This window comes from Phoxinus phoxinus (genome assembly GCF_949152265.1).
Source record: "Phoxinus phoxinus genome assembly, chromosome: 22".
Taxonomy (NCBI): Eukaryota; Metazoa; Chordata; class Actinopteri; order Cypriniformes; family Leuciscidae; genus Phoxinus; species Phoxinus phoxinus.
Genome location: NC_136897.1, coordinates 14,248,635 through 14,274,489, shown reverse-complemented (window position 1 = coordinate 14,274,489; position 25,855 = coordinate 14,248,635). Strand labels below are relative to the sequence as shown.

At 38.5% G+C, this 25,855-nt stretch overlaps 1 protein-coding gene and 1 long non-coding RNA gene across 3 annotated transcripts in view; one reads left to right on the top strand and one right to left on the bottom strand.

The window, feature by feature from the left end:
• Nucleotides 1-1,600: 1,600 nt before the first annotated feature.
• Nucleotides 1,601-5,462, bottom strand: LOC306991007. The gene is made up of 3 exons (XR_013796012.1): nucleotides 5,327-5,462; nucleotides 3,256-3,428; nucleotides 1,601-1,889 (listed from the first exon to the last, which is right to left on the bottom strand). It is a non-coding gene; the product is annotated as an uncharacterized lncRNA (long non-coding RNA).
• Nucleotides 4,641-25,855, top strand: part of lrig1 (leucine-rich repeats and immunoglobulin-like domains 1) — a 35,742-nt gene continuing 14,527 nt past the window's right edge. For both annotated transcript variants that reach the window (XR_013796011.1, XM_079598423.1), the window contains exons 1-7: nucleotides 4,641-5,738; nucleotides 17,296-17,367; nucleotides 18,248-18,322; nucleotides 23,530-23,667; nucleotides 23,779-23,922; nucleotides 24,802-24,945; nucleotides 25,127-25,270. Coding sequence is in view for 1 of the 2 variants with exons in the window: in XM_079598423.1 (XP_079454549.1) it covers nucleotides 5,548-5,738; nucleotides 17,296-17,367; nucleotides 18,248-18,322; nucleotides 23,530-23,667; nucleotides 23,779-23,922; nucleotides 24,802-24,945; nucleotides 25,127-25,270 (908 nt within the window). In the remaining variant the exon portion in view is untranslated. The remainder of the gene's footprint in view (nucleotides 5,739-17,295; nucleotides 17,368-18,247; nucleotides 18,323-23,529; nucleotides 23,668-23,778; nucleotides 23,923-24,801; nucleotides 24,946-25,126; nucleotides 25,271-25,855) is intronic.

Sequence of the window (25,855 nt, the reverse complement as noted above, 5' to 3'; positions counted from 1 at the left end):
CCCACAACACCCTACATCAGATGGATCAATGTTAATATGGTTTTGGCGGAATAGATCTGCTACGCTACTACTGCTGATATTGCTTCTGCTGTTGATTATTTTTAATAATCTGCCAATACAAACACTGATACGCTGAATGTAAGATATACTGCTGTTGCACAAATAAAATTTGATAATAGTAGATCTATACAGGTGGAGCTGGGGAAGGTGAGGCGTCAGAGGAACTCCCAAGCATGCTTCAAACTTTTACAGTAAACGCTAACAAGCTATGTAAATGTTGAGCAGCATGCTCATTGGCTGCAGATGTGACGGGAACCAAACAGCTTGTGACGTCTAGTAAACGATGTAAATGTCATCAGGTTGCATCAGGGAACCATCAGTCTGCGACATCTAGAGTTTCATGACAGAACTAGAAATCTGAAATTTTGTGGACCGTTGGCTGTGAATCGAATACTGTGAGAGAAGCTAAACAAGTTTGCCTATTTAAGTGGGGTCTGAATTTGACTACATTTCAATCCCCGGCGGGCCACTTTATCAGTTTTATCTCTAGAGACTCTCTTAGTCTAAGTAAATCAGTGTGCCCCTGTTCACCATTACCCCTCCCCCCTGCAAAGACATAATGACCACTTCCCCACAGCTCATCAGCCACTTAAGATAATGTAATGACGTTGATAAATTACCCATAAATCTGTGCCCCGAGCATGAGCCGTGCGCTCATTTGTGGTGGATGGGAATGAGGATCATGTAACTTTAAATAAATTGAATTTCCCCAGCTGGGCTTCCATGTTCAACAGACGTAATTTAATATACGTACTGGCGTTTCTGTAGATTTACCAGCTTGATAAGATTATGTACACACGGTGTAAGGTTTAAAAGTTTTGTCATCAACCCATATGTGTCACGTTAGACTCTTTTTCTTCCAATATGCTGCGTAAACTACATTTTATCCTCAATTTCCCTGACTGTGCCAGTACGTATATTTCAATCAAAATATAATTTTAGATTATCTGCACAAATATGATCATAGTTTAAAAATACTAAAAATAACTAGATTTCACCCAGTCCGGTTTTATAAGCGAACCTAAAAAAAACTAACAAAAGAATCCTCCTAAACAAAAGATGCATCACCTCTTAAGCTAGCCCATACAGAAGTCACCTTTCACACGCTGCATTCCTGCCCTGCGCCACACAAAAAGCCCGTTCCAGACCATTGCTTCTTTTATCACATATTCTGTACTTGGCCCTATTAAAACACTCCTGCTCAAATAAACAAGAGCTTCACGGCGTTTGTGCAGGATTTGTATTCTCCAAATACAAATGGGAGGCAGCGTCTATAGGCTACATCACACCTGAATTTGTGTGCTGATTGAGGACGTATAAACACCAGGGAGACGTTGCCCAGGTAAACACTTCAAGAGAAGCAAGCTGTTAACACAACGCTGTTGCAACAAGGTATGCCTTCTCCGGGGATGACATCAAGTGATGGGCACCCTGTGCAACACTCAAGAACATGCAGGTCAAGGAGGAGACGTCTTTCAACACGCAGGGTTTTGGACGGTAAGCGTCGAGCTCTGGGAAATGAAAGGAACTTGGCAGAAGTGGGCGAGATCCACTCACTTTATTAAACAAACAACAGTGAGAAATGTAAATGTTAGTTAATGTTAGGGGAAAAAAAACTTTATTCTTGTTCGGACACCCGCAGAGAGGCTGTGCAAAGGTCTGCTTGACTCATGCCACTCGGCCAGAGATAAAGACTAAGACGGTGTTTCTGAAGGGACGTTCAGACGGACGACGTTTAAATCGCTGGAGGTTGCAGGGTCTCTGATGTTGATTAGTAGTCGTTCCAACTTGACTAGATATTTTTCTTTCTAATATCCTCTTATCATCCCCTATCATAAAAGAAAAAGTCACATCAAAAGAATAAAGTATTTTGGCATAATCTTTTATTATTAGTTTTTAGCAAAATTAACAAAACAGCTTTACTGATAATATGGAGAAAACTGGAGAACAGAAAAAAAACGTTTAAAATATCAGATTTATTGATATTTTTATGACATGGCAGTGTGTGACTCATCTTAATTAATTTGTATTATATGAATTGTTTTATATGAATAATTTGTGTATTTGTAATTTAAAACGTTTTAATGATAACCTTGAAAGGTGTTTTTAATTAATGATAGAGATATGATAAATTAATAATAGAAACGTTTTTTTTTTTACTTGACAATGATAAATATTACATTTTAAAATGAAACCAGCATGAATACAAAGAGAACATTTCTAAGAATTTAAACTAGATTTTCCCTTTTCCTTTGGACACGTTTTGCTCAAGTTCCCAATTAAGTTCTAAAAATGTTATTTCTAAATGTTATCTGAACATTCAAAACATCCAGTTGTTTTTAAAAAACATCCAGTTGTTTTCTTTGTTATGCGAACGTAAAAGGAACATTCCATTTTATCGTTTTGCAAAACATTAACGTAACTTTTGAATGTTCTCTAAACATTTTGAAACAAGTTACATAAAAAAAAAAACATCCAACTAAAACATTTCAGGCAAACCATTCCATGAACAATGTATATATATATAAAAAAAAATTGTGCTAACGTTTTGAGAACATGAATATACAAACAATATTAAGTTATATTAACGTTACTAGAAGAACTTTGTTGAGCCCATGTTGTCGCCCACACTGTAAATCAAAGTTGCTGGCTTAAATTTTTAAGTACAATCAACTTGTTGGATGTTTAAGTCATTTCAACTTAAATACATTAGACTGACTTAAATAAGTTGAATCTCATATAACTTATTAAAAAAAGTTGAAAATTGCTTAACTTTTTTGATGAGGTAAATCAATGTAAAAACATGTTGTCATAACTTATTGATCATATCCATTTTTACAGTGCATGTCTTTAAAAATTAATGAGTTATCGTCACTTTGACGATGTAAAATGCTGTCAGTATAAACTTTTTTTTTTTTTGGTATAGGGATTCTAGCTTTTTAGACAGGCCTGAGAGATATGATGAGACGTGCAAGTGTCTCTGCTTCCTATTAACCCAGGCATTTCCTCGCTGCACACCCGTTAAACATCCAGAGATAGCACAAACGTGCTGGCTTCATTTCACGCCTCTCTGTTTTATTGTTGACGAATAGCTTAAGCAGATGTCCTCGTTATCTTTGAAGATTCCTGCACGGCCAGCGTGATAAATTGGCAACACGCATAGACACACTGACAAAAACACAAAACCAAACTCACGCATATGGAACGGCATCCTTTCCAACCTTGAATTTTCTACCGTTGGAAAACTGGTCCAGGCCTACTTCACGTTCTCTCTTTTTCTGTGAAGCACCAAATCCAATGTCTTTATGTGTTGCACCATCTGTGCAAAACCACAAGGTCTTTTATCTTTTTCCAGCTGTGGATGAGAACTGGATGGAGAGGGAGTGAACAAGAAAGAGAGGTAAGGATCTCTCATCTGATACACACATTAGTTCACTGGCACACTTTCTCACCACTATAATTGATCCAAAAAGATCCCAGAAAGAACGTTTGCTGGAATTATCAAGTGTAATGCTGGATTAAATATGTATGAAAGGGTCCAGTATAGTTTGGACTAATTATTTTAATCAAATTATTGCAGAGAATTCATAGTTATGTCCCATAAAGTCGATACAAACAAACAACAGCTCTATTACTTGCTGTAATGTGAGTATAGGTATCAATGCAATTTAATATTGCAAATTAGTGATGTCTTTCTCGTTTTTATATTTGAAATATAACCGTATTGAGGTTTTTCAAAGTGCATACGCTACTAATACCCTTCAAAGCCCTAACCTGTGTCTCTTTATGGCTCTTTATGGTCTCTTGACACTTGTGTCACTTACAAGTTATTTGTAAAGCAAATGATTTACAGTCGACACACTGACAGATAAATCATGTAAAACAATGTCAAGAGCTCCCTCAGAATAGAAAGCCAAAATACCCGTCAAATACCATTTAGGTTAAAGAGGACAAAATGGAGAATCACGTATTTGAATAGATATATTTATCAGCAATCCGGATTAAAGTAAGGATATTATTCACATTATTACATAAAAGAAAGCTCTATTCATTTTGTCACTATATAGCGGAGGTAACATTTGGCTGAGGTAACTTCATTGATGCCTATTTGACAAGAAATTCAACATGAAATAGTAAAAAGTTTTCTGACAAAGTAGGTTTTACATAATAAGCCTATAGCTTCAAGGGGGAAAAAAAGTATTTTAAATGTGAACTATAAATATATAAACCAAAACAAAAGTTCCACTCTCATGCTTTACATTCTATATAAATTAATATTATATTATCATAATATATTACATTAAAAAAAGACATCTCGCCCTGAACATTGTCCCTTTAAGATGAGATGAGAGTGAAAGAAGGCGGTGCAGTTTCGCACTCTGGGTGGGAAAGATGGGCGGGGCTAACGCGAGGTGACTGACAGCTGGGCCCTGGCACGTCCAAAATCGTGGCGCCTGAGCGCACCAAAGCAGCCAATGAGATCCAGAGCTCGGCCGTCAATCATTCTCCAAGCACCAATCGGGAAGCAAAATGAGGGAATCTTTATCACTTCTTATGTATCCAACGTGGGACGAAAGAACGTCTAAAAAGAAAGTAAAGTCCGGGAGGGGGAAAACAAGCGGTGGAAGCGGTCAGAAGTGCGAACTGAATTTGTGAATTATCGAAGTTTTCGGACCGTACAACGAGATCAAGATAAAAGCTTCCCAGTTCCTTTAACCGCGAGTAGGACTGCCGGAGAGAGAGCGAGTGAACGTACGCGAGCAGCAAAGTTCACAACAATCGGACGGATTTACTGGAACTGTAACGCTTCAAACGTGGTTTATTACAATTCATTACAGTGATCCAAGATCCTGCATTCGCAGTTCGGAAACTTTATATCAAATCCGCGAAGAAGCGAGAGCCTCAAACTTTTTAAAGAGTGCGGTTTTCCCGAAGGAAAAGTTTTTTTTAAAGCGCCGATGATCCCAGATTTTCTTTCAGCACGCTCGTATGGAGTTAATGGACACGATCTGCCATGTTTTTACTTTTCATAATAATGAATCACTTTGGATCGAACTATTATAAGAACTTTTGAAACACTATTGCCGATTAAACTCCTCAAACTAAGTTACATTTGATCCAGTGGACCTCTCTTGCCAAAACAAAGCGCCTGTCTATCTCCCATCCAGACCCACTTTTCAACCTTTTAAGGACAACTGCATTTAGTTTTGGCTTCTGGACAAGTTTCTTCTATTGCCTCGTCGTGATTCACCTTTGATTTACTTACGTGGTGCAGCAGGGGAGATACAATTTTACTAGGGACCGTTTTCAAGTCCAGGACTGATGCATTGCCCAAAAACAACGCAGTATAATGTGATATTACCGTTGGGTAAACAAACAACTTAATGAAGGCGAATTACTCGAACTCTGAGAAACTCAATAAGCCCGAGCTGTCCGTTTGTGGATGAGAGAGATCAGTGGTTAAGCGCTGAGACAACTGGATACAAAATGGCGGCGTGGCTGGGACAGATGGGATCACTTTCATATCATGTGTTTTATTGGCTTTTGACGCTGGAACTGCTAATCAATTATGGCGCACCGTGTCCTCAAAACTGTACGTGTACGCTTGATACGACCGACTGCAGTCGTTTGGACATGACCGATGTCCCTCAAGACTTGCCTAAGAGCACTGTGCATCTGTAAGTACACAAACTGTCCCGTCCGAACGAAATAACTAGTTAAAATCACATTCTCTACAAACTAACACGCTTTAAGTTCTTTAACACCCTTGACTGAAGTTGTTCAGGGAAGAAATTGACTCAAAAGTCACAGAATAACAAATGACTATGTTACATACTTATTTAAATTACTTTTAAGTACCAACAGAGTTTTTTCCTTCGCATTAAAAATCATAACACGGTAGCTATTAGTTATAAGTAACTTATACAAACAAATCCGGTCTGGTTGTGAACTGCCAGGTTATGACTGGCTAGTTACTGTCTTAAGTTTGGAAACTCTGACAGACAGTTTTGGGAGGCCTGCTGATATGAGTCAAAGTCATGAAGCAATGAACATTTAGTTGTGCATTTGCTGGGAAGTAATTATGTCGCTTGAAGTCACATTTAAATATTGTTGGACTAGTGTACGAGAAAAAAACAAACGATAAAGCTTATAATAATTCAATATCTCTCCATGGCTGTGCTCAGAAAGTATGTTTATGAGAAAACAGGATTGAAATCTACTTAAAATCTTAAGTTTACATGTTCAGTTATCTATATCTAAAGGTGTTACCTTCAGATATACTTTTCATAAACTTTGCAGTTTAGTCATGTGGCATTGATAATGCAATTAAGTGATTTTTCCCATTTTATTTGGTCTGGTTTATAAATTATAACTTAAAATGTTATTGTTTTCCTCAAAATGAATTAAGTTTAACTAAAGATCAGTGGCAGAAGCTATTTTATGGTATTTTTATCTGACATAGAACTCCCAGATATATTTTAAAGATTATTTTTTGAAGATGTATTGTAGGAGGCATCATGCAGCAAATGTAAAAAGTCTTCAATATTTTTTCTACAAACCTGACATCACTTTTAAAGATGTCTTTTTGGGGTGTTTGGTTTTAGTGTAATGTATCTCTTCTCTACCGCCTAGACAGTCACTAAGGTTTTATCTGTTTATGTTCAAGATCACAATCATATCATTTTCAAAGGGAAATATTTTACTGCCCAGTATTATCTTTAACACCTTTACTGCATGTTTCAACGCTGCAAAGATACCAATTTGGTCAATTTCACAAAGGCAGCTCCCTTGTTTTTGTCAGGTTTAAAAGATGGTAATCGCACAAGTTTAAACACGGAAGCATCAACTGAAGTCACAAGCTATCTGTTTTGCATTATATATGATCCGATTTGTCAAATTTTAGTCGGGCCTGGTGCGTTAGGTGCTTAATTTGGGCCTTATTTGAAATAAATCGAGACAAATGCTACCACAGATAACTTTATGAAGACGAGAAGGCTACCAAGGGTTGTTGGCATAATCGTTCTTTGTCTGATAGGACCGTGAAACATTCATTACACAAGATATCAGGCTTTAGATGGGAATGATTGGCCAGGTAGATCTGTTGATGTTCTGCCTCAAGGACTGTCTAACCTACTGCTGAGTAATTTGACCTGGTCTGCATGAGTGCTTCAGTTCGTGGCCCTATACCATTAAACCGCTTAAAGCGATTTCAGTGGAAAGCTAATGTGACATATTTCTGAGCAAAACTGGATGTTCAATGAGAAAATTGGTTAAGAGTGGTCTCTATTTGACAGGTGGTTGGAGGGAATAGGCTGAAAAATGAGGGTATGGTGACAAGGAATGTTTTTCACAAATGAATTATCATAATAACTTGTATTAGGAAAGTATGGTCTCAATTTTGATTTCATGATGATTTTACTGTTTTTTCAACAGTAACTTTAGGACTTCAGATTAGCACAAAAGCACCATTCAATGATTAATTCATTTTGTATTACACTGGGGTTGTATTACACATGTCTTAACATTTATCAAACTAGTAGCAGAAGCAGGCTTTTGACTGAAAGACAACACTTTTATTTCTGCAGATGATAACTTTTTTAAATAATCAACTTATTGACAACAACAGCATTAACCCCAAACAACTGTCTTGTGTTGTTGTTAACCAGTGGCTGCTTTTCTCTCAATAGCTTAGGGCAACTGTGGTCTGTCATAAATGCTGGTTATTTATCTTCATTAATCCCTACAACTGTCCCTATTCACATGTCGCTATTCATGTTCATAGTTTTTTGTACGCCTCTCTGACAATTCACAAGTAGTCAAGGCGCTTGTGACATCAAACCTGTTGCTTGCGTAACCATGCTGCACAAACTCGTCCAAGGAGCGTCAAACATCTTAATGTCCCTTTATCGTCTGCTTTCCTGTTGACAGATCCAACAGAAGCTGGATTTTAAAGTTATAGGCTAGAGATATTTTTTTGGGTTGTCCATCTGCAATATATCAATCAAGAGTAGAAAAACCTTTGGTTGGAAAAACCCTGAGGACATAGCCGGAGTATAAAATCAAGCCTTAATACTTTCCAGTTGTCCAAATAGTTTCTCCATACTGCCCATTTTTTTATTTTTTTTTATTTAATGGTTCCCCCGTGGCTTGCAGAGACCTTGATGGCGAATAGGAAGCAGCGAGGTGTTGGCATTACCATCTCGCACACAAGCCTTTGTGGATTTTGAGATATGGGCCTTAAGACTCCATTAAGATAAAGGCTGATGGTGTTACTCAAGGTGGGGCTTAAAGGGATAGTTCACCCAAAATGAACATTTTGTCATTTACTCACCCTCATGTTGTTCCAAACCTGCCATTCTTTCTTTTGCAGAACACGTATTTTGAAGAATGTTGGTAACCAAACAGTTTTAGTGACTATTGTCTTGGATGAAAAAAAAACACTGGTAGGGCTGTAAACGATTAATCGCGATTAATCGAATCCAAAATAAAAGTTTGTGTTTACATAATATATGTGTGTGTATTGTTGTGTATATTTTTTATATAAATACACACACATGCATGTATATAGTTGAGAAATATTTGCATTTATATGCCGCATATATATGTATATAATCACTACATATGATTTATAATATATATATAACTATTTTATATATAAATAACACATTTTTCTTAAATGTATACATGCATGTGTGTGTAAATTTTATATATACAAAATAATTATACACAATACACGCACATATTATGTAAACACAAACTTTTATTCTGGATTCGATTAATCGCGATTAATCGTTTACAGCCCTAACTGAGACATTTCTCAAGTTATCTTATTTTATGTTCCACAGAAAAAAGTAAGGTTTAAAACAACATGAGTGTGAGTAAATGATGACAGTTTTCATTTTTGGATGAACTATCCTTTTAACCTGAAGAGTGGAGGAGACGGTTGAATTAACTGATGAATGTTATTATGAGTAATCTCACTGGCTTCACAGTCCTCCATCTGCGGATTTGAAAAAGTGGTCTGAATTCCTCGTGAATTATTTTCCATTAAAAATGTTTCCTGCATCTGATCCATCTGAAGTAAAGAATGGCAACAAAAAAAAAATCAAGCAATTTCGCACTGACCCTTCTGCAGTCAGGATAAATGAGATGCATTTCTAATTAAATAGCTTTTTGATTTTGTCTGTTTATTTAGTGCGCTTGCTGTGAAGACCGAGGTGATGGAAACAGTTTGGCTCGATATAACGAGCCATATGAGTCTTATTTCTCAAAGTAAACTACAACGACCCTTTGGTGGCCCTCCTGATTGTTTTGAAAGCGGAGGGGGTGGTGGTTGGTTTGTGTGTGCAACCTGGGTTGCCACATGTGTGAGTGTAGCTTGGCCCCCTCTTTTAGGGTCGGTAAACAGCCCGCCAGATTTTTCTCACCACCCTGAAGGGGGGATTTATGTACTGGTCTTTTCTTTATGGTCCCTGTCACCTGTTGTGGAGCCGCTGCGTAAACCTGTATGTGAAGGGTGCGGTGCGTCTTTGGCCAGGCCACAAGAGTTAGTTCAATGTCACGGTCCATTGCTTTCCATAGACGAAGCTCCTAGATCTTGATCTGCTTCTCCGACCCATTGTTTATTCTTTCAACGTGTGGAAACCAGTCAGAGTATGTCATCAGCAGTCGAACTCGTTTTGATGCTTGTTCATTTCGTTATCTGAGCAGTATGCTTTATTAATCCCGTTGCTGTAGACTTGGGCTGCATTCAAAAACAGCAACTCGCATTCTAGGTTTTTGACAGCATAACACGAAACATATGTAAAAGCTGAGCTGGTTTGCCCCAGGTGTAGTAGCCTGGAGTGGAGTTTGCTTGCGTTATCGGGTTGTGAGTTAAAGGAGTGCCTTGCCGTGTTTAGCTTGGCCTGCATGGCACAGAGGTTAACGGCACCTTCCGTTAGCACTGCTCATGAGGAGTTTCCATGAATTCAAGGACTTTTTATCCATTGATTTATGCCCTGGTCATTTGTGTCTGCGTAAAACACAAGACTAGCCATTTAACGGCGAGCTGCGAGTGGGATATTTTCCAAAACCCTGCGTAAGTGCAATTTGGACTAGTTTGGATGAAGATGAGTGTTATGTCTCGGTTAGGGGAATGGCAGCCACACTAGAACCAGAATCGAAATTCCAACAGGATCAAACAAATATTCCAGATTCTCTTTCTGTTGAGACACATTTGAGCACCTCCTTCTCTCCCCTCCTTTGTTTAAGTGTCTAAGAAGTGATGGATGACTCATCTGTGAATTCTGTACATCTGGTAAGAGTTTGGAGATCTGGAAAAGACATAAAAAAAGAGTGAAAGAAAGGGGAGGGGTGAGAGAATTGGAGAGAAACGGGCCTTATAGAGCACCCCCCTGCACATTTGGTCTGGAGACTAAAATCACTATTTAACATTCTGTGTAGGGTTGGGCATCGAGAACCGGTTCCAACTTGGAACCGTTTAAAAAATAACGATGCCATTGGAATCGTTTAGAGAGAAAAAATTCGATTCCGATCATCGGTTCCGCGCAAGTTTTGGTTTCCATAGTGGCCACCGGATTTCCGAAAGTGCCCGCGCTTGTTCTGTTGCAGCCATGGAGCACGGTAAGGAGCGCTCAAAAGTGTGGCTTTATTTCACTTTTAAAAAAGCCTGAGTCGGCACTCGCACAGTGCAACACTTGACAAACTGCATGGTGTACAAATTAACAAGGAGTGTCCAGTGGCGTAACTTTGTTTTAAAAAGTGTAAAACACGACGGGTGGGGTGGGGGTTGGTAATGCAATGCTAAATCACATATATAATGTACAATAACATTAAGTCCAACAATCGATTTAAATAGTACATTGGGTTTAATTTGTCGTTTAATGAGATGTAATACATGTTGTCAGTGCCGAGAATTTTCGTATGAATAAATACATAAATCCGCTGAGCTTATTTAACGTGTACCTTAATGGTCCAGTTGTAGAACTTTCGTCAAGCGTCTCAGATGTTCTGGGTTCTAAACCGCACTTGTATAGTTTTTTTTTCTCTCTCTCATCAAAACCGATTATGCTCATCAGTGGTTGTATATCAAGCAGGGACACGTTTGTGTGCATTATATTTTGTGATTTCACCGGAACGAATAGAGAGTCTCCTCAACGGATTGAAGCGCGTGTCCGAGTGAAGACAGTGCGGTGTGCACGAGCCAGAAGACAAACACTGTATCCACGCCAATGATTGCACATTTCAGTGCTAGATTGTCTCTTATTTATCAAACGAACGAAATGAATGCTCTGCTAGTTAACTGGAGATGTTTTATTTATATGTATTGGAACATTCGGATCAAAATAAAATGACTCCGCCCCATAGCTCCGCCCCTCAAAGAATCGGAATCGAGAATCGAAAAGAACCGAAATCGAAAGGAAGAATCGGAATCGGAATCAGAATCGTTCAAATCAAAACGATGCCCAACCCTAATTCTGTGGAACCGTTACTGACAAACTACCCCTCTAACCCCATACTGCATATACTTTGCAGAAGGTTTATGGCATTATACCTCTGTGAGCAGGGATATAGGTAGATATGTATATTCTGTCGACTCAGGATTTAGCCATTTTTGTGAGCTTGAGAATTACTGTAGTGTTTTTTTCACATTTGCATGTTTAACTGCCCTGCTGCTGTCCTTTAGTAGTAGTAAAAATGCTGGGTTGTTTCAACCCAATTTTGGGTCAAATATGGACAAACCCAGCCGTTGGGTTAAATTTTATTTTTAAAATTTAAATTTGGGTCCATATTTGACCCAAAATTGGGTTGAAATAATATAATATTTGTAATATAATTATATACCTTTTAATATACACCCTCATTGTGTCCGAATAGATCCATCAATATCAGTATTTCAGTTTTAGTAATTGCAGTGAAATCTCGAGTTCGATATTTAGTCATTTTGATGCAGTTTGTTATAATATTAGTTAGTTATGTAGCCTATATAATATTTCCCCTTCTGTGCTTTTGAATTTTCCCATACGTATGCAAGTTTGACCCTGCTGGTCATGCAGTCCCACAAAATTAAATTTGATATACGCTTTCTACTGTACATGATGAATACACTGCTGATGTTGACCACTCAGATGTTTCCGTTGAGCTAGTAGTGCAATTACTCCAGCGTTTTCCTTTCTGTTAAGATAATAAACCATATGCAGGGTAAATCTGTAATCTAACGATCACTTGTTCTGTTCACTTTGAAGTTTTCTGGAACAATCTGTCACGGGCTGGTCTGTAACTATGCAGGACGTATTTACACTCCCTGTCTAAACTCTGGGTTTTCATTAAATTGTAGAAAATTATCAATTGAGAAACAAATGTGTATATAGTCGAGTGTGAGCCCTCCATAGATCTGGTTCAAGAAGAGAACCTTTTCTTATTGGCTCCTGGGCCCAATTTCTGTCATATGTCTTTAAAATGTGTCTGGTTTGTCTTGGATTCGAACTTCATGTTACTTCGTATTCTTTTGTTTGTTGCTTTTTTTCTTCTTCTCATATTTAATTTATCTCTCCCCCACCATGTAGCGTTCACTTCCTGATGATCTTTATCTCGTCTTCACTCTAGATTTGATACTCTCGCTCCCTTTTCTGTGCTTTGTTTGGACTGTCGGCAAAAGCTCCTGGCTTCACTATCAGTGGTGTTGCTCGGCTGTAAATGGTGTTTATGGCAGGAAAAAGAGAGAGAGGAGCACAAGCTGTGCGGCTTTAGAGAAGCAAGTGTCTGTCCGTCTCTCGCTCTCCTTCGTCCAGTGCTGTGGCAGAGTTATTCTTTGACTAGTTTATGGCCCTCTAAAACAGGGTGCATTAAAGATGCTTCTGTCTTCCAGCTGCATCATAAAGCTCCATCATTGACATCATTTCACACTTCCAAAGTTCACACTCTGCTTATCAGTGATAAAGATAGGCGGATAGATAAAGGTCGCCTCTCTGGCGTTCTACTCATGATATGGCCCTTTGAGGGGAAAACTGATATAACAGTCGTTTTATTGTTTACATAGGTATAACATTGATATTATTTTCTATATCTGAACCAGCATATCAGAACTCTGCTTGGTTTCACTTTAAATATATGAACAGGTTCTTGTTGTTTACACTCAAAGCAGTGACCAAACGTCATTGAGTGACCAAAATAAAACATAATATTTGATAATATTGTGGCTTAAAATCACAAGCCGCACAATTCTGTATGTTATTGGTATGGTAATGTGTTTTTTGTTTGGTCATTTCCTAAATGACTTTGACCTTTGTTAGGTGTGAATGTTCTCTTACCCTGGTTTCCTGGCATAGGAAGCTGTTGGCCTGCAGGTTTAATGGAAAAGAGAAAACCTAGACATCAATGCCTGTTAGTTGAAGTTGGATTTACTAGCCTGTACTAGCGCGGTTAGGTTGGAAGTCATTATTGTCTGCATGACTATAAAATGGTTGAATAGCATGTAGAATTGTGTAAGCGCTCTGTTCCGAATCTGAACTGGGTGCAAGTTTCTGAGCTGATCTGAGAGCAGTTCGAGGATGATTGGATAATTCCTGAAGATAGCATTATAGAAGATGGATGGCATAAAAGCAAATGCGCTCACCTTCACCTGCAACTGCACTAACTATTTTCTTAGTGATCCTTTTGGAGTGTTTCTGGTTTCCTTTTAAAGGTCTAGTTGGCTAGCGGGACTCTCTGAGGAAGGGGAGATGTGTTTGTTTAGTTCAAAGTAAAGAGCAATGGGTTTGTTCATAGTTTGAATCATAATAGGCTTTAACGCAAATGGGTCAAGACTAGAAAGTTTGCAGATATATTTACAGGTGTATCATGTTTAATTAGTGTATGCTACTTTTTTTCTACATTAATTTCTTAGGTTTTCTCTGGCCTTTCTGACTGATAATATAGGGGTAATCACAAATAGACAATAGTTGTGTTTAATAATACAGAAATATAATTATAGAAAAATATGAAAAGAGAGTTTTATACATAGCATTAAAAATTACAGCTCAATTCAGATAGCTTTATCATCATTGGTTTTATTTGTCCAACTTCAATGATCGTTTTCATTGTTATTCAACTCTAATATTTCTACCTGAATTTAAGCTTTTTTTCAATCATTTTAAGACTCAATTTTAATAATTAAAGAGCCCATGCCATGATACAACTTGATGTTTTGTCTTTCTTGAAATATTTATTCAAACAAGAAGTTGGGGTGGGATCTCAAAAGGCTCATTCTTTTTACTTGGTTTCCACAAAAATATTAGGCTGCACAACCGTTTTCTTGAGCAAATGTCTTTTTTTTACCAAATGTTTCTTGAGCAGCAAATTAGAATGATTTCTGAAGAATCATGTGACACTGAAGACTGGAGTAATGATGCTGAAATTTCAGCTTTGCCATCACAGGAATAAATGAAATTTATTTATTTTAAAATACAGTAATATTACTTTTTTTTACTGTATTTTTCATAAAATAAATGCAGCCTTGGTGAGCATAATAGTATTTCAAAAACATTAAGACATTTTTACTGATTACAAACTTTTGTCTAGACTGCCAGACATGGCTTAAGAGCTACAAAACTCACATTTTAGACTTCACAAGCCACAAAAGACTTAAGTCTTAAGGACTTTACATTTAAATCAACCCTAGTTAAGCCTGCTGTATGGTTACAACGACCATGTGATTTATGCCCCAAAGGTCAGCCTGAAGGTGTGAAAGTTAGTGTTATCTGATAAGATAAAGCGGCTTAAACAAAGTGGAGTGACTGGGAATTATACACTTGTGATTATATATCACTCTCATGTCCTTTTTGTCTGGTTAGGAATGGGTCAGTTCTCCAAACATGAGGTCCCCATGAAGACTGACTCGGAGATCTAGTCTAATGAGCTTTTTGTCTTGCTTGGCTGTATAGCAGTAAATCATTTAAATGACTAATACTTCCCGTCTCTTTATTAGCTCCACCCACTAATGATTGACAGAGCTGTTGACAATTGTGGTGTTGTTTAACCTTGTATTTGGTCTCCATTTCAGCCCATAAAATTCTGTAGTGGAAACTAATATGAACATCATTCAGTAATCGGCGTGTGAATGACGAGATTGTCGGTTTCATTACGCTCATTTTTCAGCAATTTGCAGGTTGGAAACGGCTAAAGCAGATTATCAACCTCCGTTCCACACCGGCGTACATGCTTTTTCTCGACAGTATTTGTGCCCCCTGGTGAGGCTCTTTTAAGCAAGCCTGCAATTTTTCACTTTGCTTCGGTATAATTAGGTAATTGCCTCATGCTACAGGACTGTAATTTCACTGTGTTCACCCCTGTCAGATGATTGCCTTCAGGGCAGCTCACCCTGTGTTATTATCTCCACACAAACACACACATGAGCCGAACCACAGAAGCATTGTCACAGTTTTTCCTGTTCAGACCAAGTAAAGTACTAGAGTAAATTGCTTTGCTAGTTTGCGCAACTTTACCTCTTGAATAGCGGCAGATTGAGCTACTTAAAGTGTGATTTATTAAATTATGATCTCTGCATTATTAAAATATATTTTTCCTTTTGTTTATTCCTCCTTTGGTGCACAATGCTGAATTGAGTTAAAGAACCATCCTAAATGTTAACTATAGTCGATGTCTGTTCTATCTCAAGTTTGCTTGTGTATGGCTGGGGTTGACAGCTCTGAGTGAGAAACACACATTAGGTGTAATTCTGCTTCTTTACAACCAGCTAGCTCCACAAATCCTCACTCAGGTTCGACTCGGCAGATGGAAAAACAATCATCCAATTGTTTCTTTACAAGCGCAGATCAGCTGCCAATTAAAACAGTTAGCTAACTCTAATAAGTGGACCTTGATGGGTGCGTCATTGAGTCTGTTAGTCAGGGAGTTGAAGATAATCTGAAAGTCAATAGTTTGTGTTTGCGGGAACAAACCGCTTTCTAAACGGATTGTACATGTGGACACTTCTTATTACACTTTCTATTGGCCTGAACGTCCAAAAGCCCAGTCACTCAACTTCCATTGTACGTGCATAACTGTTAGTTGTTTAACTTGAATTTAACCTGAAAATTCCTTTAAAAATATATAGTGCTGCAATGTTTGTATACTATATATATATGAAGCATTTAAGCTAGCTTATTCCTTTAAAATATAAGTCTTTGACCTGGAATATTCTTGTAAGAATAAGAATAAATATTGAGAAGTATTAAACAGTTTGGGGTTAGTACGATTTAAAAAAAAGAAAGAAAAGAAATGAATACTTTTATTCAGCAAAGATGCGTTATATTGATGACAAGTTACAGTAAAGACATTTATAATGTTACAAAATATTTTTATTTGAAATGAAAGCTGTTCTTTTGAGGAATTCTGAAATAAATGATGTTTTCACAGCAATAACATCCGTTTTTAACATTGATCATAATAAATCTTTCTTTTAACTGTAATAATATTTATAATAAAAAACATTTTATATGATCCAGACATGTCGAGCCTTGGTGTTTGTTTGGGAAATTCCTGTTTGAATCCAACTCACCCGCCTTCCATTCCTGCTTTCTTCGCTAATAATTTGCGGTTCTCTCTCATTCTCTAAAAAATAAATAAAAATTGGGGGGAAAGTACTGCCAAAATTTCAATACTCTCCTAAGATTGAATATAAATTCAGCCAAAGAGTCCCTTTTTAAACCATTTACTCCAACTATAAACAATGCAAGAATGGTGCAGCCCATCCGAAAGGAAAATCTGAGGCAGTAGCCGAGGAGCGAAGGAAGAAACCACAGAGCTGACAGGAGCTTTATAGATCACAGCGCCATCAATCTCTGACATTTCAGCAGGGAGAGCAGGAGGTCAGCGCTCTGCCAAGCCCGATCTGAAGCCCTTGGATGAGTGCTCGCCTGAACCGCGCTGAAATGAAGATGACGTCCCGCTAAAGGAGGCTGTTGATGTTTCTGATTTATGGGCCATAAGTGTCGATATGACACGTTTCAGTGATGAACCGGACTGATAGACTGTTCGGTGTGTTGTTGAAAGCTGCTGCTGGCAAAGTAGATATAGTGAGGCGAGAGATTTAGGGCGCTTGAATGGGTCTGCTCGTGAGAGAAATGCGATCGTTTTCATGTCGCCGCTTTTTACTGAAGGAGTAGCGTCTGTCGACCGTTATGAGCGCCTGACTAAAGTGTTTTAATACATTTCTCTCTCTCTCTCTTCCCCTCCCTCTCTTTGTTCACTCAGAAATCTGAGCCACAACAAGCTGACAGCAGTCGATATGGACATCCTCTCCAATCTGCCCAACCTGAGAGAAGTGTGAGTAGAACAGTCCCATGTCCCCGTCATGTCTCGAGTCCAAACCTCCTGTAGATCGGCCCTATGTCAGCTGTAAATCTGTCCCTGCTTAATGACATCAATTAGCATGCTAGCAACTTTTCCCAGAGCTGTAACAGGATGATGTCGGGCTTCACAAACTTTACGGCCAACTTTTGTTTCAAGGACAATTATGCATCTTTAAGCATATAAGACAACTCTTTGTTTCTGAGAGGAAGTGCTGGTTAATTTTACGTGTAAAATATAAACCACTTCTGATCCTGGCTAGAAAACATTCCCACAGCTAGAGCCCCACAGAGAGAGGCAATTGAATGAAGTTCATTAAATGGTGTAATAATGTTAATTACAGCCATTAGCCACAATCGGTCATAAATCATTTTAAAGCGTGCTGTCAGTGCCATTGGATATTTAAGTACTTTAGCTGGTGGCTATTGTCCTGAAAGTGGCGGAGATTGGGAATAAAGAGGTTTGCTATTATAAGCGCCTTCCATCATCACCCGACACCAGCCACTAACCTGCGCTGTAAATATTTAATACATCGAGGGACTGTGTCTGGCCCTCTGCCAGACGGGCCTACTTTCTCTTTCAGTGTGTGGATGCTCACTGTTAGTGTGTGTATATACATATATACCATGTTAAAAGCATATATTATATTATATTAATGATTAATGATCAGATTTATTTTATTTATGATAATATTTGCATATCAAAATACATGAAATACATATAAAAAAACATATATATTTCAAATATGAGATCTATGAGGTATATTACAAGAAAGGTTGTTCAAAACGTTGTAAATAAATGATATTAATAATTATATTATTTAACCTGGATTGTGTCCTGCTTTTTTAATTGACAGGAGGCTTGACCACAATGAGCTGACATCCATCCCTTCATTTGGAGACGCAGCAGCAACAGTCGTTACACTGTTCTTGTAAGTAAACATCAGTGTGTGATGCGCTGTGATGACGCATGCTGCTGAGTTGGCACTTTCTATACACAAAACAAATTATTGTTTGCATGGTGTGAACAGTCATATTTTCTTCAGGGAATATTTAAATTTTAGCAAATCAGGCTTCATTCATGTAAATCCTTTCCATTTGTTACTCATTTAATATTTTTGTAGTTATTGAATCGGGATTGTGCAAGCCTAAAAATTCCCACCTCTGGATGGTGCTTAGTGTTGCTGGCTGTGTTAGTGAAACTTTTACTAGCGTTACCCTGGAGAATTACTACCTTATTTGGGGTGATCATGTGTATCTGTGTTTGTTTCTTGGCGGTTGAGCCCATTCCTTCCTTAGCATCCAGGTACGCATTTATGGTTTGTGAATATGAGTTTTTTTTTTACAGTACAGTAACATAGACAGATTTGCACAAGATGCAAATGTTAGTAATGAATATCAGGTTTATACTTAAACTAATATCAAAGGTGACGTCTGTAATTTCAGTGCTATAAAGTGTCACCAAACAGAACTGCAAAATGATTGAAGACAACTGCGTTTTTTAAGCAGTGATTTCTTTATATCAAATTATCAAAATATTTTACCTTTACACGCTTTAAATAATGCTTGGTTATAGACTTAAGTCATGTTCAGTCTGTATATCCCTGTTTTCAGAGCACCAGTTTGCCTGTATCTCCTTCACTGATATCCCAGCAGTAATCTGTCTTCTGCACGGATCATGTTCCCATCTGTAATATATCTTTCCACTACCAAATGTGTCGTTCAGTTAAGCGGTAAAGCGATCGGTGTCTTTATAGCGGACAGTTGTGCTGTCATGGTGTGACCTCATTGATTTACAGTTAATCACCATCTCCCAGAAATGATGAAAAACCTGCTCAGTTCAATTCACAGGATTGGAACATTTGATATTACACTGGCGAGCTGTGCTCGGAGGATATCGGGAAAGGTTGGAATGGGGGGGTGATGATCAGGGAATGTACGTCCAAATGGAAGGGCGCTTCTTTTTTTGGCCCTGGTTCGAGGCCTGTTGCTATAGAGGGTCGCTGCATATCGGGAAGGGCTCGTCTTTTTTGAGCCGCACAGCTGAATGTAGTAGAACGCCCAGCTGTAGCTGTCAATCAAATGGTTTACTGTAAAAGAAATGGGGGAGGGGTCAGTCGGAAAGGGGGCGAGATGGGACGGTTACTGATACAGACGGATGAAGGGGTAGGAACAGAAAGAGCGAGAGTTCTCGATTTCCACCTGTGAGGAACACCTGACCCGACTCCTGCTCGTGGCTCTTGTTCGGAACGCTCACAGAATTCCTTCCCTCTGAGTTCACCAGCTGGAATGCTGTCGGACAGCAGCCCCCTGTGATACGGCCACAGAGCCAGCACTAAAATACTGCTTCGTCTGTCACCAACACCAAACTCCTCAATGCCCCGTTTCATCTGAACCGAGCACGGCATTTAAACAGTAGCGCTCTCTTTCCCTCTCTCTCTAGTGAAGTGTTTAAACAGCAGAGTCGGCATTCTACTGATTTTAATCTTTTCCTTTGACTGCTGACAGTCGTATTCAAACAGTTTGATGTTGGACATCTGGTCTCACTTTTTACTGCCACTGCATATAGTACAGATGCACATCGTGGCGTTTTAGTTCATTGTGATTCTCAACTGTTGGGAAGTGTTTGACAGATGTTACTCTTGCTAGGTGTTTGAGGTGTATGGTAGGACTTGGGGTGGGGGATGGGGGTCTGGAGCCCACATTTATTTATGTTAAACCGCTTGATTGTCACATTGATCTTGATATTATATCAATATTTTTCATCTGTTCAACGACTTTTCACTATGGCATAAATTTGCCATTGTTACTTATTAGACTCAATGTTTAAGAGAAGTTAAAAAAAAGAAAACAACAACAAAACATTGTTGTTTTGTCGCCAATAGTAATATTTTTAAATAATAAATTGCCCAAAATGTATTTATATTTTCATAAACAATATATATATATATATATATATATATATATATATATATATTATACAATATAAAATAAATATTAAAGGGATAGTTCACCTATAAATTTAAATTCTGCCATTTACTCACCTTCATGTCATTCCAAACCAGTATGACTTTTATTTATTTTGTGGAACATAAAATAAGATATTCTGAAAAATGCCTTTTTTTCTCTCTCATACATTTTTGATTTTTGATATTTGATTACCAACATTCTTCAAAATATGTAATCTGGTGTTCTGCTGAACAAAATAAGTCTCACAGATTTTGAACGACATAATGGGTGATTTGAGTTAATTATCCCTTTAAAACAAATAAAAAATATGAGTCGTGTTAGTTGTTGGACTAACTAGTCTACTCGACCATTCCGATCCATCCCTACCTGAGACAATCTTTGAGGGCTCAGAACACCCTTCACAAACCTTCCCACACCATTTCTTCTCCTTACTTTCAGAGTTCATCAAGCAGATAAGCCAATCAATGCTGCCTAAAGCAGCTAACCTCCTTATCCTTTGTGCGGTGCTGCTTTGGTTGGATTAACTGGCTAAGACGTTCAGCTCCCACACTCTCTCTCTCTCCCCAACAACTGATTCCGACACTGATCCAGACGTTGTTTGGAATCCAGCTATAGCATTTCAGTTTAACCCAAACAAGTGTAAGAAAAACAACTAAACCACAGGCAAAGTCTTTGTAAACTATTTGTAAAGTATCGTTTTGCCTTGGGTCTGCTGTAACCCAGATGTGGTAAGTCTGATCCTAGATCTGAGCTGATCCCAGCAGTACCACTTTAAAACGGATTCAGGCCTGGGATGGCCAGCGCATGAGAGTGGACCGTTTCTCTCGTTTAACGTCAGCATGTTTTTTTTTGCCCGGAGAAGGTCACCAGCTGCTGACCTGCTACTCAGTGGAGTCTCAGTGCTCTGTTAGTCACAGGAACATCCTGTAGGGCGGTAAGCACAGCACACGTCCTCATCCATACCCTCTGTCTGTTTATTCAGGTGGGACAGTGGGGGTACTCCCTCCTTTTCTCTTTCCTTCCGTCGTTCTCGCTCGCTCTTTCTTCTGTCCTTCCATTCCTCTTTCTTTTTCCCCTCTTCTCACAATTCCCACCCAGAATTCCAGTTAAACGTCAACCCAGGGAGCATCTGCGTGTCTGCCGGGTCCCGTCTTCACTGGGAAAGGCCTTGCTGGTCTATTAGGCTCCCACAGAACACCTGCCAGCAGACAACCAGAGCAGAAATCCCCTCTTGGCCTCAGCGGACCGCGTGTTTACCGTGAGATTTACGCAGTATTGGGAAGCCGAATAAGGAGGCTTTGTTGTTCCAGCACAGACTCGTCTTCGCTGTATGGGCCTGTCTGCCTGGTCTTTGTAGGGTTTCCTGTTAGCATTGATCATAGTGCAGGTGCTGGAGCGTTGAGCATGACTAGCCAGCCTCAATGGAGCATGTTTCAGGTTCGACCGAATATCTCTCATATTTAGTATGGAGAATACTTGAATATGAGGTTCAGTTGGCCCAGTGCATCCGTGCAAACAGAGTACTGTGGCGGTACCATGATATAGAAATGGTAGCAGATAGTAATTCCTGAACCATATTCATATCCCACGGTATTTACCCCAAAGCTTGTAACCTAAGCTTTCCTCTTATGCAACGTCATTTCCTTAAGCCCTCTCTCTTACTTTTTTTTTTTTTTGTTGTTATTTAGTAGCAAGTTTAATAGAGGGAGATTTTTTTTCTCTTTTTTTTCTTTAGTACTGTTCCATCCTCCAGTGCGGGGATGGCTTACTCTGAAACTACCCCAAAACAAATTCCAGATGTGGAGAGCTTGACCTCGCCATTCCTTCCGTGGCCGGCAAAAACAAGTGTGATTCTTAAGTCAGCTGCTTTCTCATGCCTCAACCCTAAAGAGAAATAGAAGCAAAGAAAAAAGGGGGAAGGACAGAAATCCAAAGCCCCCTTGAGAGAAAACTGTTATTGATTTGTCTTTACCACGTTAACAACAGTTCACACCGAGCTTGACTAACTAAATGACAAGAAAACACAAAATATTCACAAACGCAACAAAATGTTCACTCTAAGTTTTGTTTTTAAAATTGTATTCGTTTTACTTTTGACTGAATTGAGTCAAAACAAGAGTTTGAAATATTAACAAACAAAACAAGTGTTCACGATCTAATCCGAATACAATGCAGAACATTAAAAAAGGATTGGATACCGGATTTGTTATACCTTTGTGTGACTAAACGAAACTAAAATGTTAAAATATGCACAAACTAACCCGAACACTTCACAGCGAATCTAATCCAAATCCAATTCATGATTTAAGATTTGGGGAAAAAAGTTGATTGTCAGATTTTTTTACACACTTTTCTGACTAAACACAACTAAAATATTCGCAAACATCACACATTTTTTGCATCAAATGTATTAACACAGAGTCCAGTGCAAAAATTAGGTGTAATGCATATCATAGAAATGCATTGTTTCGGTTTAAAATCGTCTTTCACTTGGTGTGAAAATTAGCTTTAAAGCTAAAATGAAGAGGCATATAGTTGTCTTATGAGTTATGAGTCATAATATATTTAGTCTGTTGTTAATCTCTTCTGTTGCACCCAAAGCTTTATGTACAGAAACAGACATACACCGGTTTAGATGAATCTTTCATCTGACTGATATTTGTCACCATCGCTGGGTTTTTGTTTGGGATTCCAGGCCTGTATGTGTTTGTGCCTTTGCATGTGTGTGTTGACAAATCAAGTTACCGTATCTAGCCACAGTCACTTGGCACTTCTGAAGGCGTGTGTGGAAACAAGCCTCCATTGGGCTTCAAAGCCCTATTGACACATTCTCTCCGAAAGAGCCTCATGTGGTTAGAGCAGCCATCTGCCTATCAGCACAGATATGTGGGCCAACATATAGTTGCCTATGCACTAATAAACCAAAAAAAAAAACTGTGATAAAGCGGCGTGAGAATTATAAGTCTAGAGTAACCAAGGATATATCTACAGTCTTAGTTTTTGTCAGGATATTCCATTTGTTTGCCTGATCTGTGTAGACATTAAAAAATAGATTAGTATGTAATCTGTCCAGAGTGTCACGTGAAGCCATATTAAACACTCAGTGAAGGTTTGTACAGCTGTGTATAGAGTTAGTTATAATAGATGTGTTCTTTTTTCCCCCTTCTAGGCACCATAATAAAATCCGCAGACTGGAGGGGAGCCTGCTGCAGAACTTCTCTGCTCTGGAGACGCTAGATCTGAGTAATAATGACATCACAGAGCTGAGAGAGCACTGCTTCCCTCCGGGGTTACAAATCAAGGACCTGTAAGAAACACACTCATTCTCTCTCTTTCAAAAAGATGTAACTGTGAACATCCGTGTTCATGTAACGCTGTATTCTTTCATAATCTGAAGAGGGATATTTCATCTCTGTAGGCACCTGAGCAGTAATAAGATTGTTCATCTGGAGTTCGGGGCGCTTAAGAACCTCGCCGGGAGTCTGCAGATCCTCCGACTTAGCCGGAACCGACTGACCCACCTTCCTGTTAAAGGCCTGGAGCTGCCTAAGCTCACACAGCTGTGAGTGCACTATACTGTCCATACACATGCTCAAAGGTTTGGGGTCAGTAAGAAAGAAATGAATACTTTCTATGGACAAGGACTTAAATGCATTTAGTTTCAATTGTAGCACAATTCGCAAAATGAGTAGTTTAAACTATATTTTAAATAATTCAGCAGCTTTGGAAGCTACAGTTTAAAGTACCCCCCCACCCCCCAACACTTGTTTCCAGATGTTATATTAAACGTATCAGCAGTCATGGTCAGAAGACCACTGGTAAACATCAGAGCAGAACAATTCTTTCACTCCACTGCAGATCTATTGATCCCTCTTTGCCCCAAGCGTAACCATCTGTACCTAAGCTCTTTGTTTCTGCTCATATCAGACTTCCATCAAAAATATGCTTTGTTCTTCAGTTGGACAGAGTGATACTGAATCTATGTATGAATGAGGCAACATAAGCTCATATTAAACCTCTCACACACACCTGGAGTGCATTTCAGCAACCACAAAGCCACAGCTATGTTGGTGAGCGAGAACAATAGGTTAGTTAGTACTGACATCAAAGAGGGAGAAGAGCTGCTTTATGTGACCTGATGGTCAGCTGGACATGCTATCTGTTTACTCAACGCATATAAGAGCCATTTTGGGGTCCAGAAGAACCTTTCAGTAAACCGTTCTTAAAAGAACCATTTTGTCTCAATGTGAAACATATTTTTTGTCCACTTTTTGTACCATGGAAAGGTTCCATGGATGTTAAAGGCTCTATATGAAACCATAGATGCCAATAAATAACCTTTATTTTGAATGTCTTCAGAATATCATGCTGTGGACATTTCCTCAAGTACCTTTTTGGTCATTTATTTATTTGAATCCCATTTTAATTGTGTGTTTTGTAGGGAGCTGAGCAGGAACAGGTTGCGGTTGATCGAGGGACTCACCTTCCAAGGTTTGAGCAGTTTAGAAGTTCTCAAGCTTCAGAGAAACAACATCAGCAAGCTGACGGATGGGGCGTTCTGGGGTCTGGCCCGGATGAGGGTTCTGTGAGTCCGAATCTTGTTACCACATATACATAATTATTAATAGTTGTCACAATAGACCATTGATAGTGCTTCATATTTTTGAACTGATATTTCAAACCTGCAATAAAATATACATGCACCACATGTAGTGAATCTGTTTGCCTCATACAGTTATTATATTGTGTGCACTTGTCATCTGTAGGCACCTGGACTATAACAATCTTCGGGAGGTGAACAGCGGCTCTCTGTACGGTCTGGAGTCGCTCCTGCAGCTCTACCTCTCCAACAACTCTATCTCTTACTTTAACTCTGAGGGATGGGGCTTCTGTGAGAGACTCCGAGAACTGTGAGATCTCACTCATTTCCTCTATAACTCGTTCTTCAGTATATATATATAAAAAATAAAACTTGAATCAACAAGTGTAACTGAAAAAAAATATGTACATGTATTTCTTGTTTTAAAGAATAATAAAATGTTATTTAATTATGTATTACATTTATATACATTTATTTAAAATAATAAGAATCATAATTAATTATTGTAACTTTTATGGTTAAAGATAGCTCATAGCGCAGGCATATGTGTGGATTTCATGTAGATTTTCTCTGAAATGCATTGCTACAATGTTGCTTGACGAATGTTAGAAGGACATTTATGATTTAGGATCTATGAAAATCTGCTCTTTTTAAGATGCTTTTCAGATATTTGTACATGTATGCACTACCATTCAAGGTTTGGGGTTGGTACGTTATTAAAAAAAAGTTGTTTTTAAAGAAGTCTCTTATGCTCACCAATGCTGCGTTTATTTGATCAAAAATACCGTAAAAACAGTATTGTGAAATATTATTACAATTTAAAATAACTGTTTTCTATTTTAATATATTGTAATTCACTCCTGTAATGTCAAAGCTGAATTTTCAGCATCATTAC